Source organism: Haliotis asinina, chromosome 3 (genome assembly GCF_037392515.1).
Source record: "Haliotis asinina isolate JCU_RB_2024 chromosome 3, JCU_Hal_asi_v2, whole genome shotgun sequence".
Taxonomy (NCBI): Eukaryota; Metazoa; Mollusca; class Gastropoda; order Lepetellida; family Haliotidae; genus Haliotis; species Haliotis asinina.
This window is the reverse complement of record NC_090282.1, coordinates 34,002,089-34,021,193: the sequence shown is the minus strand read 5'-3', so window position 1 is coordinate 34,021,193 and position 19,105 is coordinate 34,002,089. Positions and strand designations below refer to the sequence as shown.

General features: G+C 37.4%; 1 protein-coding gene across 1 annotated transcript; it reads left to right on the top strand.

Annotated features, from left to right (window-relative positions):
• Nucleotides 1–9,474: 9,474 nt before the first annotated feature.
• Nucleotides 9,475–18,215, top strand: LOC137277851 (CUB domain-containing protein 2-like). The gene is made up of 5 exons (XM_067809816.1): nucleotides 9,475–9,675; nucleotides 15,966–16,044; nucleotides 16,335–16,459; nucleotides 16,930–17,088; nucleotides 17,567–18,215. Exons 1-5 carry the CDS (start codon nucleotides 9,612–9,614, stop codon nucleotides 17,869–17,871), a joined length of 732 nt encoding a protein of 243 aa, XP_067665917.1. The 5' UTR covers nucleotides 9,475–9,611; the 3' UTR covers nucleotides 17,872–18,215.
• Nucleotides 18,216–19,105: the final 890 nt, after the last annotated feature.

The following is a 19,105-nucleotide window of genomic DNA, read 5'->3' as shown; positions in this document are numbered from 1 at the left end:
AGCACCCCCCCCCCCCACACACACACACACGAAAAAACCCCCCAAAATTAAAGAAATAAATACCCCCAAAACACAATCACGCCCCCCCCCCCCCAATAAAATAAAGAAAAATAAAGACACCTCCCACAAATAATTAAAAACAAACAAAAAACAATGAAGTGGTTGTACAAAGCGACACACACGAAAAGTACGCACAAGCGAACAGACACAAACCCATAGTAACACATACAAACAAGCGGTTGGAAACACACACACAAGCACAAGCACAAGCACTAATACATACATACATACACACACACACAGACAGACATTTATACACACTCAAATACATACGATGGACGCACAAGTCAAAAACCTCAAGCATCTTCTAGTACTTGTATATCGAGGTTATATCATGAGGCGGTCGCGGTTGATCGGTAAACTGCAGTATCTATGAATCATACGATCATTGGCCATCGTTTCCGTTTCAGCTTTCGTTACATGAAAGCACTGCATAATCGCATTCAAAATAAGAAACAATACTGACCTGATAAACTACCACATCTGTGCCTACTGAGTATCTGCATTGACGAAGCGGCATTGTCGCCCTTCCATGGCTATAACTGTGAGTGACACATACCATGTACACGGTTGAAGTTGTGCTTGTGGCTGTCCTGCTAGGTCTGCGAGCCACAAATACAGATATGCATACGCGTCGGAGTCCAAGCAAAATGATGTACAGGCTTCTTCCCTCGTGGGTATTGTAAGATATCTTGAAATTGTTTATGTTAGAGATATCTTTAATTCCTTTCAAGACATCTCCATTTAAATACTAGATGTCTTCAATTCGATTCAGGATATCTTTAAAACAATGAAGATATCAGTGATTTCTCAATACGTTTTCTATTTTAGAAATATCTTTAATTCATTCCAAGATACATCTAATTCAGTTCAAGACATCAGCAATTCTTTTTAAAATATCATTGAATATATGATTCAACAAATCCTCAATTCAATTCGCGATATATATAGATATGAATTTTATTGGAGATATCTGTAATTATCGTAATTCGGGATGTCTTCTATTCTGTGCAAGATATCGTCATTTTACTTCAAGGTACCTTTAAAACAATTGAAAATATCGGTATTGTTTTTTTAAAAAAAGTGAAAACGGCTTGCCACAGTCGAGGTCTTCCTGATCGTGGCATGTCTGAAGTGGTTACTGTCTGAAGGTGTCGCTGCATAAGTCTATTGACGCGATGTCAGCCAAGATTTCTTGGAACGAGCGTGTGGGAGGCTCCCGTTTCGAACCTTACGGTCGCCCGTTCTCCTTGTTTCAAAGTTACGTTAGCTATTCTTTTGGTGGTTTTCAATAAAATGAAAGCCGTTTGCATTGGCTTTATACCCGTTTGGCATTACCTTTTTCGCTTTGAGTGAAAAACAAGCAAAGCATTGTTTGTACCAAAAGGTGAAAAGGCACGCATTGTGTGACATATTCCCAAGTAGAAACCTCATTGTTGCATTTGGTACAATATATGACCACATGATGAATAAACACAGCTACCCATGTTATATTTCAGCTGACCAATTCCTTGGCGAATACTGTTCAACACAGATGCCTGTGTTCCACAGTTCAAAGAATTTACTGTTGCTGATGCTGACAACCGATGGAAGTAAGACCAGCATTGGTTTGCGGGTGCAATATGCTCCAAGACCAGGTATATCGAACACGATAGTTAGTTATATTTTCATATTTCTTACCATAACAACTGAATATACGGGGCGGTGGGGTAGCCTAGTAGTTCAAGCGTCACTCCGAAAACTTGGGTTCCAATCCCCGCATTGGTGTAATGTGTGAAGCCTATTTCTGGTATCAATAGAAGTAATATTGCTGGAATATTCCTAAAACCATACTCTGTCACTCCCTCCCTCACTCCATCGAGTGCCAAAAACTGAAGGTAGATCACCATACTAAGGACTCATTACATTTACTTCCGGCATGGACCCATATTGGATTTACACCACCCTTTCAGCTATTAGCAGTGTCCGACAAACCTGTCATAAATTAAAATGACTTGTATAGTTTGGTTAAAAATGTAGTCAGTGTAAATTGACTTTAAATATTTTGGGACTTTCGTGCCCTCTCAGGAGGACAATATTTCTGCAGTTTTTAAACCCCCTTTGAGGATACAGCCCGAACAATCCTAGTTCATAATCTAAACTAAACATTATAAACTATATAAAATATTTATCTGTTTACAAAACACATACGATTTTATGCAACAATTCTGTTTAGAAAGCAATAAATTTACAAAAAGATACATTGTATTAAAGATACATAATATCTTCTGCAATTAAAAAGTAACAATATGACAGGTTGTATTTTGAGATAACTAATTTGGTTACAACATCGTCAAGCTATACATTATAGCCAATAGATACAAACGTTGGATTGAAAATTTCAGCATGGAAGCCAATGATACAAGTCGTATACACCTTTTGTGTTGACAATTCAAACAATAATGTGGATGCAAATATGAGATTAGAACCAAGAGTATCAGAATCTTATCAGGCCTGGGATTTGCGTCTGCTTAACTATGCAAAACAATCTTCACAAAATTAGACTTGGTAACTGTAAGTTTTATGTATCTTGACATTCTTCTTTACTAATAAACGGAAGTGACTATCATTGTTGTAGGAACGTGTCCTTGTTCAAACCTTTGAAGGGCATACATCCTGGTGATACTCCCTACCATTCACCTGATAAAGGAGCAAGCATACGAAACGTCGTGTTATTCCAAATAAAGAAGATGACATCCATAGATCTTGCATTTTTATGCCTTTGTGTCGGAGGGCGACTGCGACAGGGAACATACAGTATATAACACCCATTCTACATTTTACCACTTGGATACTCCAGTTCCTATGGCAGGTAGGTTGAAGCATGCCACTTTCACATGAAATGACGACGGTGCTATGAAACCTTGTTCGTTATTTTTACACGAGACTAGATTCAGAAAGGCTTATTCCCCGGCTGAAAGGAAATGTATTGTCATTCCCCGCCACATAGTCAGGGAATATAGATTTGAGCTCCTTCCGTCCGAGATGATGGGGGCAGAATTTCTCAGAAACCGTAACATTTGGAGAAATCACATTTGGTATGTGTTTTGAGGACACAAATGCCTTCATGGTGTTCGAAAACGGAAGCCGACTTACAGTTTGTTACAGACTTTCTTGACTTAGTGCACAGTATCCCCAGTGGGAACAAATTATCACAGTAAACGTTATACAGATTGTTGGTACGTTATCACGACATGAGCAGATGCTTTTCTTATGATCAGATGCTGTGAAACTTGCTGAAGCGTTGAATTCAAATTGGTGTTTAAGATAAAGCCGGAATGTTGTCCTAAGAAGCACCGAAGCATGAAGCCCAACCACGTAATCACTCACTCGGTTACTTTATATATGTTGTGTGTACTTCAAATTTGAATGACCATGTTTTTCAGCAACTTGACGTGCAATATACTCTTATTCATTGCGATGCGCCTACGAAACATGAGATTTGACGTTAATCACTTCTAATGTGGAGAGAAACTACATGCCATGTCATGCTGATTCTGTTCGCCTTCTAGGAGGTACGTGATATTTGCAGCATGCAGACTTTGCAATACAACGTAGATTTTATCAGTTTTCTTTGGGATCCACCATTACGTCATGTGCACAAGGATTGAATTAACTATTAGCAATCGTTAATCATTATGTGTCCAGTATTATTAAAAAGTAGAGGGCAATCGAAAAGGTGTCATATGTATGTCTGACTCATTAATGTCGAGTCATTCCGTATGTAGTCTCAAGACAACCCATATTCGATGAGCCACACTCCAAGTGAAACGTCTAGTGACAATAACTGGTCCAGCCCTGCCGCTTTTGACACCAACAGCGTTTTGAATTATGTGACTATTTGACAATGCTTGGCTAACAAGGACGTCGGGGTAGCATGTTCCGTCTGTGTACGGTTGTCCCTTACGAATCGTGATTGTAGCAGGCTAACGACTGACTGAAATGTTAAGTGCTGTTCCACAATGCTCTGTCTCGCAATTTTCGTAAACGTTACTAACGCACGTAAAACTGTTTTGTTGAGTTTAAGACAACATAAGAACAACGTCCAGTCTTTTTTATAATTGAAATCTACAGCCACATACCGACAGGTTTCTCTGTAAATTCGCATATTATCCTGAACATAATCATGAGGACATTATGAAACACGAAACTGGCGTCTTTGAAAAAAGTTCAATAAATCAATAAATATTTCAACCCCAAATGAACTGTCTACTTCTTTTTTTCAGAAGTACTGACTATCGATCGTTGACCATCATATTCAGGGCCTAGAAGCTCTCTTAGGGTAAGATAGTCGTAAGTTAATGTTAATGTATGACACTTAAGACTATCTTAGCGCTAAGAGAGCTTCGAAAATCTAGGCCCAGTGTTAAGTGGGGATAACATTTATCAGGAAATTTGCAAATGATTAGCTGCTTGCTCTCTCTTCACGCATTCTATTAAAACGGAGCCATATTTGGTTTTGGTCATATTTATGACGGTTCCAGCAATACCTTGGACCGCTTTCTCTACCAGAAAAGCAGAACAAGAAGTTAATTTTTCTCACTAGAATCTGCAGTAATGAATCGGGGTCAGGCATCACGTTCTGAATAATACAATATAGTTATTGTGTCTTCCTCATCATCAGAGTCATCTATATGACAGCCATTATACATGTTGTATAGTGTTTTGGGGATTTTTTACACCCTCCTGCCTCCCACCACGGAGTGTCAACAAGGGCATCCAACAGGCGGCATCAAGGATACCAAGAGAGGATACTCAAGTAGTAACATCACAGATAATGTACCACCGGACTGGCTCATGAGCCATCGCCTTTTAGGCATGAGACTCTAGTCAAGGTCCATGTGAATATATTTCAAAATCAAATGATGTTCATCAACAGTGGGCCTCAAGTCCATAATTTCAACAATTCCAAATAAAATAGTGTGCAGTTATATAAAAATCCATGCACATGCACAGGGCCCATTCAACCACCTATCTAGGTGAGGTCAGGGCCAAAGGTTAGAGGAACAGGGTTACAGGCTCCTGTTGCCCTAAATAACCAGGATCCCTTCCTACACCGACACAGGACCGCAAGCGGCTGCAAACGGGTTGGTGGACCAAATATTCCACTGGGTCCACAACGGGGGATGGCGAGTTCTTAGCGTTACCCAGTACCCACCACGAGGAGGTGGCTCGCTACGGGTGCCTGCAGTGGGAGAAAGATTTTGACAGTAACAGTATGAAAGAGCATTTAAACCCAAACAGATCAATCAGCTGTTAAGAAAACATGGCGTCAAACGATCAAAACAATCCCGATTGGGACTGCCCACTAAAACATGGCCGGGATACCAACATGAAAGCAAAACATATTGGAAATCAACAGAAACCACGAAGTTATTGAACGTTTTGGGGAATATTTGTTCTCAGCATAGTATTATGTACATGTGCACATCGCCCAAACACAACATAAGCCTTCATCACATGATATGCTGTGTCACATACGTGGGATCAAAGAAAACAGGACAGCAACGCCACTGCATTGAGCATCAAAATGTGGCGCAACATAAGTGTTCAATATAGTATTTGGTAAAATGTTTCATTTCAAATATGCATCAAATTGAAGCAAAACTAATACCAAGTCTCTGATATTTTTCTACAAATATACTAAACAAACATTCAGAAAATATATAGAAAAAGAAACCAACTCTTGAAAAGGAACAACTGTATACTTGTCTAACGTTTACAAATATGTAGCGCCATTGTCTCACATATAAAAGGGACATGCAAGTTGTCGTGGTCTGGGTCGTTTTACAAAACAAAATCGCCAGCAATGAAACAACTGGAACATGTTTTCGAAGTGCCTCCTCCAAGTTAATGGAACGCTTGTCTGGAAATATGAAGGATTGGTGTAGGATAGGCTGGCAATCATAACACAATACATATCAGATTCATGGGTGTACCCAGGTCCGAAATGAAATGTAGGCGCAACTGGACGAACGAGTGTACAAGACGTCTTGGACAGCTAAATTTCTGAGCCCACTTGCACAAACCGATCTTAGAGCTACAATTATTGTAAATCCTTCAGATTGCGATCTTAGACTTCGGCTATAATCGCCACCCACTTGCACAAAGCGATTCGGTCGGAACCAGTTATAAGGAGCTAAGATCCTTGTAGTCAAAATGGCGTTCAAGTTGGTGCCAGTTTCACGCAAATAATTAGCTTTACGTTTGAAGATTGCTTTTATATTGCACAAAAATGTATGATTCGCCTCAACACTTCAACAACACGGAGAATGCAACATCAATTTAACGTCAGTAATATCGTTATTTGCGGTTTACTGAACCAAATCATTATCGAGTCGATATCATAAAGTACAATTCTCACCCAATTCAGTGTTGGAAAATATTAACACCATACCTTGGTGATACTCAAGGAAAGGATAGTAACAAAAGGTGTCTGCATCCAATTATCGGTGGCCATGACCTTTTCAATAACTGAAGGGCAGCTAATCTTAGTTTTTACGCAAAATGGGACTGCTTTCCCTTTGCATATTATGCCGTTGCATTTTAAATACACTTGCTGAGGTATATGAAATTTGCGTGAAACGTTTTTAAAAAAAAACAACCCAAAAACAACAACAACAAAAAAAAACGAAAAAATAGTTATACACAAGATAGCAAAAAGAAATTAACATAATGTGGATGAGCATTTTAACAACACATACGACACACACGAAATAATAACGTTTTCATATTTCCCTGTCATGCATTTTTCACAACACTCACACAGTCTTGTCACACTTTCATATCTTTACAAATCTAATGCTTGTGGGATATATTTGGGATTTTACTCCAAATAACACCGACCACATGCCAAACTATGTTTAACAGACAATCATTGACAAATCATGCTACATTTTGGTGTTATATCATATGGAAATTTTATTTTTGTGTTATCTTTTAATTTCAGTTCGTTTGTATTTCAATATTTTCATAAAGCATGATATTTCTGCGGTTGCAATATCACATTTTTAGTCCATGAATCAAATTAGAAATTCAATCTAGAAACGTTAGAGAATAACCCACAGGGTACGAGTGATTATATATGTTACCTTCCACGTTATCATTTCCTTCTTCAACGTTATAATTTCCATCAAAGATGTGTGGGTTTGGGGTTTTTTTTTTGTTTTGTTTTGATGAAAAATCTGCAAGGTGCGATTAAGGAAGGAATGTGAGTTGCGTGCAGTAACCAGTTCCACGTTTTATTTGCGATGCATGCTATGCGGACTTGAAGACAAATGTAGATAGGAGTCGAGTTTAAGAAATTTCTACCCCCAACGTTGAAGAGTGCGATCTTAGTTAAGATTGCGAACTTAAATCCATGTCTTAAGATCGTCTTTGTGCAAGTGGATTCGGGCAATTGTACAGTGATTGTAAAGTTGATTGTAGGGACCTAAGATTGATAGTAACTATGATTGTTCTGTGCAAGCGGGCCCTGGACAGCTATATTTTCCTCAAAAAGAGTATTTCAAACTTTTCATAAAATGTATATTTCAGTGTTATAGGGAAATGACTCAGCTCATAATTTTAGCATTCTTACAAATATTTTATAACATATTTAAGTAATGACAAAATAGCTATGTCAGCAAAAGTAATTTGGTTTTTGTATTTGGCTATAAAATTGTTGTGTACTGATTTACACGAATAATTTGTTTAGGAAATTATTACGAGAGTGTATTTTGTAGAGTGTATTGATTAAGTGATAGTTATTACTGGGTCACAGCAGACCTTTGAGTGACAGTTGTTATGGGTCACATTTCGTAACACGGTAATAGTGTTTTAGCGGCACGCCTTTAAGGCAGCGCTTTAGAGTTGTCTCCCTGGGGTGTGTGTTTTGACTGTTGGTAAACACGAGCCCGATCACAAAGGTTCCATACTTCCCCGGAATGCTCAAGAATCAGTGACTGTGTATATATAAGGTTGGTTGTTGTGTTGAGGGGACACACACACACGGAATTACACTCAGAGTAATACAGGAGTTGTGTCATCATCTAAATCTGTCTGCCTCTTCGCCAACGTTGACCTACATTCAAGAATGCTTGCAGCGCAACATTTACAATAACTTTTTCTCACAGAAAACCAAGAGTTTGGTGAGTGTGTATTATATCTGTGACTCATTACTTTTAATTTGACTCAGTTGCATCGTACTAGAAACCTCTGTTGTGAATCATTGTATCTTGGTCTTTGGTCAGTACATAATATTGAATATGTTAGACTTGTCAGTGTTATATTTTGCGGGTTTTGAGGGATTTCCTCTACCTTGCGTCACTCCAACCTTTCATCCGTAACAAAATGCAAAAGAAAAGGTCGAAAAGTGGCGACAGCGGGGTATAAACATGATTTGAATAATGAATAACAAAATAGATGAATAAGAAAAGTAGGTCTGTATTCTGGGGAGTGTGTGAAGTGCAAGGGACCATATTGACATCAAGGTAGCATGGGAATAATCCGCTTTTCATAGAAAGGGAGACTACTCTCGAGAAAACACAAACCCATACCCATTGTTACCCTGGTTGGGAGAGAGAGAAACTGAATCAAACCTCATGTCCGCCTGTTGATGTCTAAACACTAATATATTAGTTCACATAGTACAGACCTGCTATAGAACACTCTTGTCTTGGCTCGATCATACAAAGGGCGCCGTTATATACTGAAATATGAGTGCGGTGTTAAACAGCAAACCAACCTACATAGCTACACGCAGGATATCACACAGGACCACCCTTCCGAAGTCTATTTTACGTTTCATCTTGACCCACCACCATGCAACAAAGTTTGAGGTTAAAGAAGTGCTTTTGTACACAATGAAACTAAATTATGTTGCAGCTTCCAGAAGACATTCCGCTATTTAAAAGACTTTCCACCCGCTGACGTCCGGTAGAGAGGGAGTTGACACAAATTCATGATCCTTGTCAACGTAGGCATTAAGCCAGACCTACATAGTTGATACACCCTGGACCCATTTTCTACTTCATTATTAGAAAAGCATACATGGAGGCGATAAATCTTTTTAGTCGAAGTAGCATAATACATTTCAGCTGTATGCCTTGGAAGACTTTATGAAGAACTGTATACGAGGAAAGCAATTTCATTACAATTTCATTTGAAAGAATGTTGAAACTGTATAGATGAGTTATTACAAAGTGAACGTATTTCATTCAAGAAACTGATTACGTTTCAATGTTTTAGTTGCAGGTCCCATAGGGGGATCCTGAGTGGAGTGAGAGAAAGAATAAATATCAGTTTTTGAAACGTGAGGTATATTGTGGTACCTGTGCTTTGACGCCGCGTAACTGTTGGTTTATCACTGTGAACCCGTGTTTGAACAGCAGTGTCAGGGTGACATATAGATAGACATAACTAGAATTCTAGGTCACGCCAACAGTCACTGACTCAACTTATCTAAGCGTTAAGTGCACAGAGACTAAATCATCAAAATAAGGACACGAAAATATGAAACAATATAGTCAAAAATGAAGGAGCCGGCTTTGCTTGGATTATGTGTTATTCTTTTAGGGTCACCGGTCAAAGCACAAGGTATGTAGTACATTAATTCCTATACTGAGGTTTCATTTATGTACGAAAAAAACATTCTGCATTTGAAGATACGTACTTACAGCCATAATTATAGCCATAATTCCGATTATGTAAGTATTGTTGGTGCAATACATAAACATGATATTTGATTAGATTTTTTGAATGGGAAAACAGTTTTAGTGCCTGAGAGCTGCGTTAGCAACAATGGCTTAGTGTTGTGAAAATTATGTGAGTTTGGGTGAGTACAGGTAGAGTACACATTGCTGACCCTTTTCGGGAAACATCTGATGCCCTAATTGTTTTCAGTGATTATTTCAAAGAACTGTATCAGTCTTGATTTCCTTGATATTCTAGCCGTGTGCTCGGCGGCATGACTCAGACAGTGACTGTACAATGGCGGCTTGCTACAAACAAACAAATATGGCGGACTCGACATATATTCACTACAGTAAAAACTCAAGTTATGAAAGTTTTAAATTCTACACACTTTCATCACAACTAGCAATGAGTATGTCACACAAAAGACACCAACTGTAAGCCCTGTGTTAGCCCTGTTAGGACCATTTCAAAACTGTTTTGAAACAAAGGTTTAGGCGGAAGATAATATGACACATAACCCATTTACATAAATAAGGCCAACACAAACGTGAACATTTTCCCTTATGCTTTCTTTAATTTCATAAGTAATCCCCAATTCATCCGATGGAAGTTATTGTTTGGACAATTACTTAACTGTCATTTAACTATATTTTTACATGTGTGACGTTGCTTATCATGTCCCGCGTTCCCCACTGATATAGTTTCAGTTTATCCGAAATACTGAACGCCCAGTGAATAACTAGAACAAAATCTTACTCTTGATCCAAAGTCAACTGTTCTCTTAATGATTAGAGGCCATACCATTAAATATTCTTCCGAGACAAAAAGATCAGGGGAAAACGAGAAAAAGAACTGATGCAAGAAATTGAAGAAAACAAATACAAACTATGTTTTACCGAAAACATCAGTGACAAACAGATGTCAAACTCGTTAGGAGAATTAAATAAAGAATAAGAAACAATAAACGAAAATACAGCAAAAAGAATTACGTGATCAAAAGCAGACGGGATAGAAAAAGGGAAAAAAGCCAACAAGATTCTTCCTCATCCCTTGATACTAGAAACTACAGAAGTGTTCGGATTAACGCGGCCTGACTGTATATCAATAAGACAATTCACAGATTAGAAAATAAAAGAGAACAAATTCTCACAATTAAGGGAAACACATAATTATTATAAAAAACTCTTCTTCTTTCGGCTAGATTTACATAAATTTATGATACGATCGCTTAACTTAAGCTGTAATATTGGCTCACTGTCTGTATGCCAGACACAAGGATTGAATTCATAACATGTTTCCCCATAAAGAACACACCAAAAAATCTAAAATGATGTTATTGGGGCCGATAACCTTATTAAATGTCTCCTATAAAATAGCTTCTTCAACAATAGCAAGTAGAATTAACACACTACACAATGTGTTATCTGAAATAATGAACGAAGACCAGAAATATTTTATAACAAACCGATATATTGGAGAAAGCACAAGACTCATTCACCATACAATGGATTATACGGAATGGTTTGCTTTTATTAATGGACTTCGAAAAAGCTTTCGATTCAGTTGACTGAAACTTTATACAAAATGTTCTTGGCTTTCTTTAACCTTGGACCCTCCATCAAGCACCGGATACAAACATTCTGCCGTAATATCAGATCAAACATTCTTATTAATGGATTTGGAACAGATTTCTTCAGTATCACCAGAGGCTGCAGACAAGGTGACCCATTATCCTCATATTTATTTGTACTATGCTCAGAAATATTAGCGATAATGTTCCGAAGTAATAAAAAAATCAAAGGAATAAAAATCATACATCACTGATTCTAAATGGAAGGGAACGCGCTAAACAGACTAGATAAGTACGCTGCCTTCTCAGGCCTTAAAATAAATAGGAGTAAAACGCAACTATTTCGGATAGGCTAACAACGTTCATCAGACGCAGTTTTATGTAAAAACAAAATGGAAATGAGACAGGGAAAAGAAAGGTTTCACCATTGTAGGCATCACCTTTAAGCACTACCTGTCGAAAACACTTATAAGGACAAAGTCATCCATGAAACTATGGTTACAACGTGACCTTACTCCTTTAGGATAAAAGGACTATATTTATTCCAGACTCTATGATAAACTAATCACGGAAATCAAATCGCTCTGTTTCAGATTTATATCCTCTAAAATATCATGGATTAGATGACAATGGAACGCAAGACCTAATCTAAAAAACTCTTGAATTGTTTCTTTTCAGTATAACGCGATCATCTCTCGACCAGCTCATAATTGGTGAAGAAAACCTCGCATGTAAATTAGAACAAATCCCTTCTGGAGGGATGTCCTGAAATGCTCGGAAATATACTTAAACTCTAAAGGAAAGGAACATGATATCCTTTCCCAAAATCGTTTGACACAACAAGAACATCACAATAGGGGGAAGCACCTTCTTCTATAAACTACTCCACTGCATTAAAGACCTAGTTGACAGCGACGGGAATTATCTCAACCTTTCTTCTTTACAGAAGAAGTATCACATAAAAACAACCCCCACTGAATATCACAGCATAATCAAATCAGTTGACTCTTACGTTAAACGCAAACACGTTAAACTCTAATCTAAACTTTAAACGCCGGTTCTGCCGTATGTATGTGAAACGCAGAAAGGTTGTAGAATATTATACGTCGCATTGAACACAAACCTTTTCGACACAAAGACTAGTAAACACATTCGGAATTGGGAGAACAATCGCAGATGGACCCTGTCAGGATAAGAAGCTTCCTGTATGTATGAGGAAGCGGAATGGGGCCCCATGTTCCATGCATGTGTGTGTCAGTGTGCCAATCAAATAACAGGCCTAGGGTCTATGTGCTATTTCTTCAGCTATCCAATCCGACAGTTATGTTAAAGGAAGGTGGGCATTTTGACACATCCACGTCAACGTGTAGACCGAGAATGGAGACTTTGTACAGAGAAGTGACACTTGTGAGTTCAGGCATAGCGAACAGAAAAATTTAAAGATCGTGGCTATGAAAATAAATATCATTTCATTGTTTGAAAATAACATATAAGTGACTATGATGTCACCCCAATTACAAAACCACAAGGATTCATGAGATGGCTATATATCTGTCACAATTATGCTGTATACGAATTCACCCATTCAATTGCAAGGAGAATATGAGAGAATCACTACATTTTTCAAAATGACATATGAATGACTATAATGTCAGAACAGTTACAAATTCACGAGGATTCATGGCATGGCGTATGTCTGTCACGTGCATGATGCATATATCAATTAAAATGAGAATAGGAAAAACTGCAAAAAATTAGTGGGTGACAGATCAAGTCATCCGAAATATACATACCCAAAGTTTCAATTAAAAATATGTCTATTTATGTTTAATGGCGAAAACAATTTCTGTTTTCTGTGCTTCGACCATTAGGCGTATTCCTCTGTAACCCACGTGACCTTTTTGCTCGTGACGTCAAATAGTGCCTAGAGCCTGCCATATTGCCAAAGGCCAAGCGCTACAGTAGTAGAACACTTACGTTCAAGCCAGTTGGCATCATGATGCACTCACCACAGTCACACCTACAGTAGGAAATACATGTACATCAAAGTATGTTGAAAACATCTTAAGTGATCTGGCACATTAGCAATATAACTGAACCGATAAAACTGATTATTTGACAGTTGTTTATATAACTTACCAGTATGTGTTTCCGAATCTTCGGATGTTGATATCAAGTGGTCAAGATGTTAAAACCAGTTATAGGTACCATGCTCTTTTATTTGTCATCATCACTGAAGTGGTCAAAAGCATGTCAAACTATCTCCTTCAACGAGAGTAATGTAGTGTTTCTCCATGAATAGATTATTTCATGAGAATAAGCACAATTTTCTTCACAGTTGCTTGTACATATTTTGATAGCAAAATCATGCTTGTATGACGATATGTTTCAGAAATTAGGGGGCTAGTAATTATGAATGCATAGAAAAGGTACAAACTACGTAAGGCAATAACTGATGAGTATGGTACATTCACAATGATCGTGTCTACGACGGATAATCTACAACTCGTTTTATAATCTCCCTGAAATCATTAAGAACGGAATCACACCGCCATAGTCACCAGTGTTATATATTTCTAAAGAAATAACTTGATGGAAATGGTACACATACATGGATTTCATATGTCTGTCATTTACTAGTTTTTCATATGTTTGAATAGCAAGATGCAAGAAATATTACACATTAATGGTTATCAGGACTTTTATACCAAGATATGTATGTCCAGGTGTGGCATGACCCACTTTTAAAGAATTACTCGACTTTGAAATCATTATTACAGTCTGGACTTACAGCATTAAATGATAAGACCTTGTTTCGTGTATTCTGTAAATAACGCATTGCATTCAATTTGCATTTGGTTAAAGCTAATGTACTGAGACAAAAAAATGTTCTAATGAAAACATTCCTGTATGGTCAAGTTGTAATCTCGGAGTTTTCGAAGATAAGAACCAACTTATTATTATTATGTGAAAGGTATGCGGATCTCCGAAAAAAACTATATACATAATGATTATATCAGTTACAAAAGTCTATCTGTTCTCAATACAAAATCTATCTAAACCATAATTTCTGTCGCAATTTTCATGAAACATGTGTTTTCTTAATCATGAAGATGTACATATGTTCTTCCCATCTACGTCGTCACGATCAAATGTAACTTTGGTCACATGGCCAAAATACCGAATAAATGAATTGAATCGCACGGTGCCTCTGTTTCGAGGGATTCTTATTTTTCATCATCTCAGGACGTTTCTCTTGCATGATGCGCAATCAGCTCGCATTGGTACGGTCTAATTATATTATAACATGTAGGTAAAACAAAACATCGGGAACATCTAGTATTGCCTCATAATCTATGTTCAAGGTCAAATTGTCAAATAAAACCAATTGTCGTGTGATTCCAGGCAGGCTGAAATTCGAGGGCAATTTCACGTTTTATTGCGCTTTAACAAACATTGTATGGAATGATACGGAAGGATATTTTTTTGAGATATATATATATATATATATATATATATATATATATATATATATATATATATATATATATATATATATATATATATATATATATATGTATATATATATATATAGAGAGAGAGAGAGAGAGAGAGAGAGACACACACAAGTGTGTGTGTGTGTGTGTGTGTGTGTGTGTGTGAGTGTTCGCCTTTAAAGGCCTTGTATAATGGAGTCATACAGGCCAGACCTCTCGCTATTAACAAAACATTCAGAATGAACTTCCCTACAATTTAAGGAAGTCATTGGTAAATTACAGTTGAAATGTTATTCTAGTGCACAGTAACAATAATCACAATGGTAAACCCTTTGAAATCATTTTCTGTTTTGCCGGCGACCTCTTGAACACGTTTTACTATGACTCTCTCATCTGACAAATACACAGTGTCATATAGTTCTCAAGGCATGTTTAGGGTCAAGGCAAACAGCTGTGTATCAAAAGGTCACCAGAAGGCGTTGGCGTCATGTCTTATCATCACAGAGCAACCAGTGATTATTAATGAATTGTGGTTGATATCGAAAGATTTGATATTTAAAAAATACAATATTGATAATGATGATGACAAGTTTGGGCTACGTAATCATGACAGGGATAAGTGTATTCACTCATATTTTTCAGCTTTTAGTTCAGATTAAGTTTGCATATATGTAACTATATGAACGCGTCTCATTCTTATCATGTTGGCGAGGTACATAATTTATCATCACTATAATTAAAAACGACTTCTAACACGCAAATAGTATCGTCTCGGTAAAGAAAGTAGGTCACTTTATAATAATTATAATTTATATAGGATATGGATGTCTTGGGTCCGTGTGAATGGATTCTTGTGAATGTTAGGAGCATACTTATGATCACAATTATAAATAAAAAATATGCGGTTGAATGAAGCAGAAGTATGTGAAAAATATTCCTGGTTCTAGATTATCCCTGTTTAAGCGTACGATCGGTAACGGTTGTGCCTCTGTTCACACCTATATATACATGCATGTGTAACTGTAAATTGCCAGCTCCCTGTCAGTGTCTTGTGTTTATCTTTGAATTATCAGATTATGTTTATGATAAGATGACATATAATAAATAATATCTTGGTCTTTCAGCACTTGATGAAAACGTAGAAGTTAGTGTAAATGGAGCAGTGTATATACAATCTCCAAATTATCCCGGAGATTATCCGAAGTAAGTATTCAGACTGAGTGTATTTGCCAGAACAATTACTTTTCAACCTTTCTACTCCATTATTGTTAGACGTCTTGGTCCCAGCTGTTGCTGTTTTCACTCATTTAGCACAGAGGTTCACACGTACTGTAAAAAATTAAAACATACTATTTATGGTATTAAAATGACATTTGTCCTTTTCTTGAATCACTTCAGCACTTACATTTTCGTTTAAGTCTTTCACTCATGCGTCTGTGTTTTGATCAAAAATTTATTCAGTGTCAGTTTACCCTGATCTCTGTTTTTGCTAGCAATGAGGACCGTGGATGGATCATCCAGACCAAATCTGAAGGCTATGTGATTGATCTTCGCACGAGGATTTTCCGTCTTGAATATGAAGATAATTGTCTTTTCGACTATGTTCAACTATATGATGGTACGCTTGAAAGAACTAACAAATTACGTACAAAATGCCAGATTTTCAGACCTATTTAATTTACATCTTTAGCTGTTTGTGCTTTACACAAATAGAAGGTAGTTGACGTATCTCGGAAACCAAGTAAATTGTCTAAGTATTCGCAATCTAAAGTCGGATAACGTGTGTAGGTAGTTGAATACTTTACGCAGATTGCCTGATGGTAAATTTTCTTTGACGCTACCTACAAACTCGTCCTCGGAACGTTTAGGTGATATTCATCATACTGACGTAAAAAATCTGACATTGATTAAACAGTGCTCGTAGTAGAAAAACTGTAGAGACTTTATGGTATCATTTTGAACATCACACCAATATAAATTATCGAAGTGATTTGCACAGACAAAGAATATGCTTGTATTCTGTATGTATTATCATCAGAATATGTTTTAATGTCACTTTTGAACAGTGGGTTGTTTACACTTGCTTAGGTGAAGATGATTCAGCGCCTTTTCTCGGACGTTGGTGTGGTGTCACTGGCCCAAGCACACAAAGTACAGGTCCAAGCATGTTCGTGACGTTCCACTCAGATGCTCGAGGGACCAACATGGGATTCAAATTTTATATTTCTGTTCAGCAGCCCTATGTGCGTACGTACTCAGTGATGTCATTATATGAACAAATGCGATGATTAGAAAATCACTGCAAAACCATCTGGAATTTCCATAGATAGACATACACATTTACGCACAATTCGACTGAAATAATTTCATGTTTTTGTTCACGTTCTTTCCGTCTTTGAATCTTCTTCTATCTTTACCCGAAACGATATTATTTCAATTCTTTTCCCGTTTTAAAAGAAGCCGTTAAAGAATACAAGATGATTAAAAGAAGTACCAGTTACCCTGGAATGCCTCAATGGATTTCTTGTGCGGCACACGACATGGGTACTATAACTACATTTACATATTGGGAAAAGAAACCATTAAACACAACACCAGGACCTTTGTGACAGATGAAGCATCACTTGCAAAGATCTGTCGATGGCTGATAGTAATCTATGCATCTGTATGAAGTGACATTAGTTGTATTCTTTGCCTTTTCTAACTATTTCCATATTTATTACAGATTTCACTACCAGCTACGTTGGACCCACAATTGGAGTAGTCATTACCATAGTTGTGCTGTTGATAATTCTCCTCATTGGCTGTGTGTTCTATAGAAGACGAAAATCTATCACCAACGACCAAACTCCAATAAATCTCAACAGGCGTAATGATTGTTCCAATGAAGCTTATGACAACGTTCTGTCTGTAACGTCATTTCCCGATCACATCGGTTCTGCACCCCCGCCGTCTTATGATGAGGCTGTTAAACATGACCCTCCACCGTATTGTGAGGTGGTTTCCGCATCGGGTATACATCCTTCATGATGTAGGATGAAATGGAAAGGCTCAAAGCTATTTGCTGATTATTCAAAAACTTCTCTGACATGTTTCAAAAGTCCTCAGACTTTCTATGTACATAACGCCACTGAATAATTGAATTGCGAAATACGTTTATGTTACTGTTCAACAACCTTGGAATTCTCGTGGATATTTTTCGCTGAAGGTTCCTATCACTTGAGTCCACATTTCGCAATACTTGAGCTCTTATCAAACAGACACTGTGAGTGAAAATAGTCACAAGGTATGATCAACACTTACTGAATATCTGAAACAGAATGTGTTGTTGTTTCTTTAAATTTGTGATTAAAAATATATTGACAAACCGAATATATCTGAATTGTTTTTTAACTTTTTCCTTCATGCTGTATGGAATTCAGTTATCTGTGAAAATATTCAAGATATTCAACAACAGGTACACGATTACGAACATTCGTGAGGACTACAGCGTTAATCTTTGTTTTGTTATGAAATACTACTGTTGTCAATTTTCAACTATTTAAAGTTTGATCAATGACATATATACACTCCTCGAATATATAATAATTATATACACTTTCATAATTTACCTAACTTCGTTACGATTTCTTGTGTGCTTTACACTTCATGGCAGTAGCAAGTCCAGGATAGCGAAGTGGTTTACGCAAGTAATGTGGTGTCACGCGTGCAAACGAACGATAAACGATTTCGGATCAGAGAGAGAGCTACAGCGTCCGGTGTCGCTTTGGATGTGTTCCCACCAACTACATAATTGAGAGGAGTAATGGTGTGGGCGGACCCATTACGCACGGGTAGAACTGGTGCCACATTAAACTATAAAACACTCGTCATGAAATCTTACAGCCGCACATTGTTAAATGTTTATCGTCACCATACTAACTCGCCCATGGTAACAGAAGAATTTCTTAACTCAACAGCTCCGTTATTCGCAATGTGGGATTCCAATTATTTCATTATGAAAGCTATGCAGGGCATAACTAGGGCGCACACAGGAGATAATGTGTTGTCATGAATTTGACACGTTATTTTTCACCTCATGTCATCTATTGGAAGCATAATATGCTGACATCACACCATAATATGTTGCAGTATTTTACTTTGTATTTCGTGTTAGTTTCATGATATTCTTTGCATTTCTTGAGTGTTAAAAGACAAAACCAAAGACAGGTTGGATTTGAACCGACATAATGTTACATTTCGTGCGTCAGCAATACACTGAAGG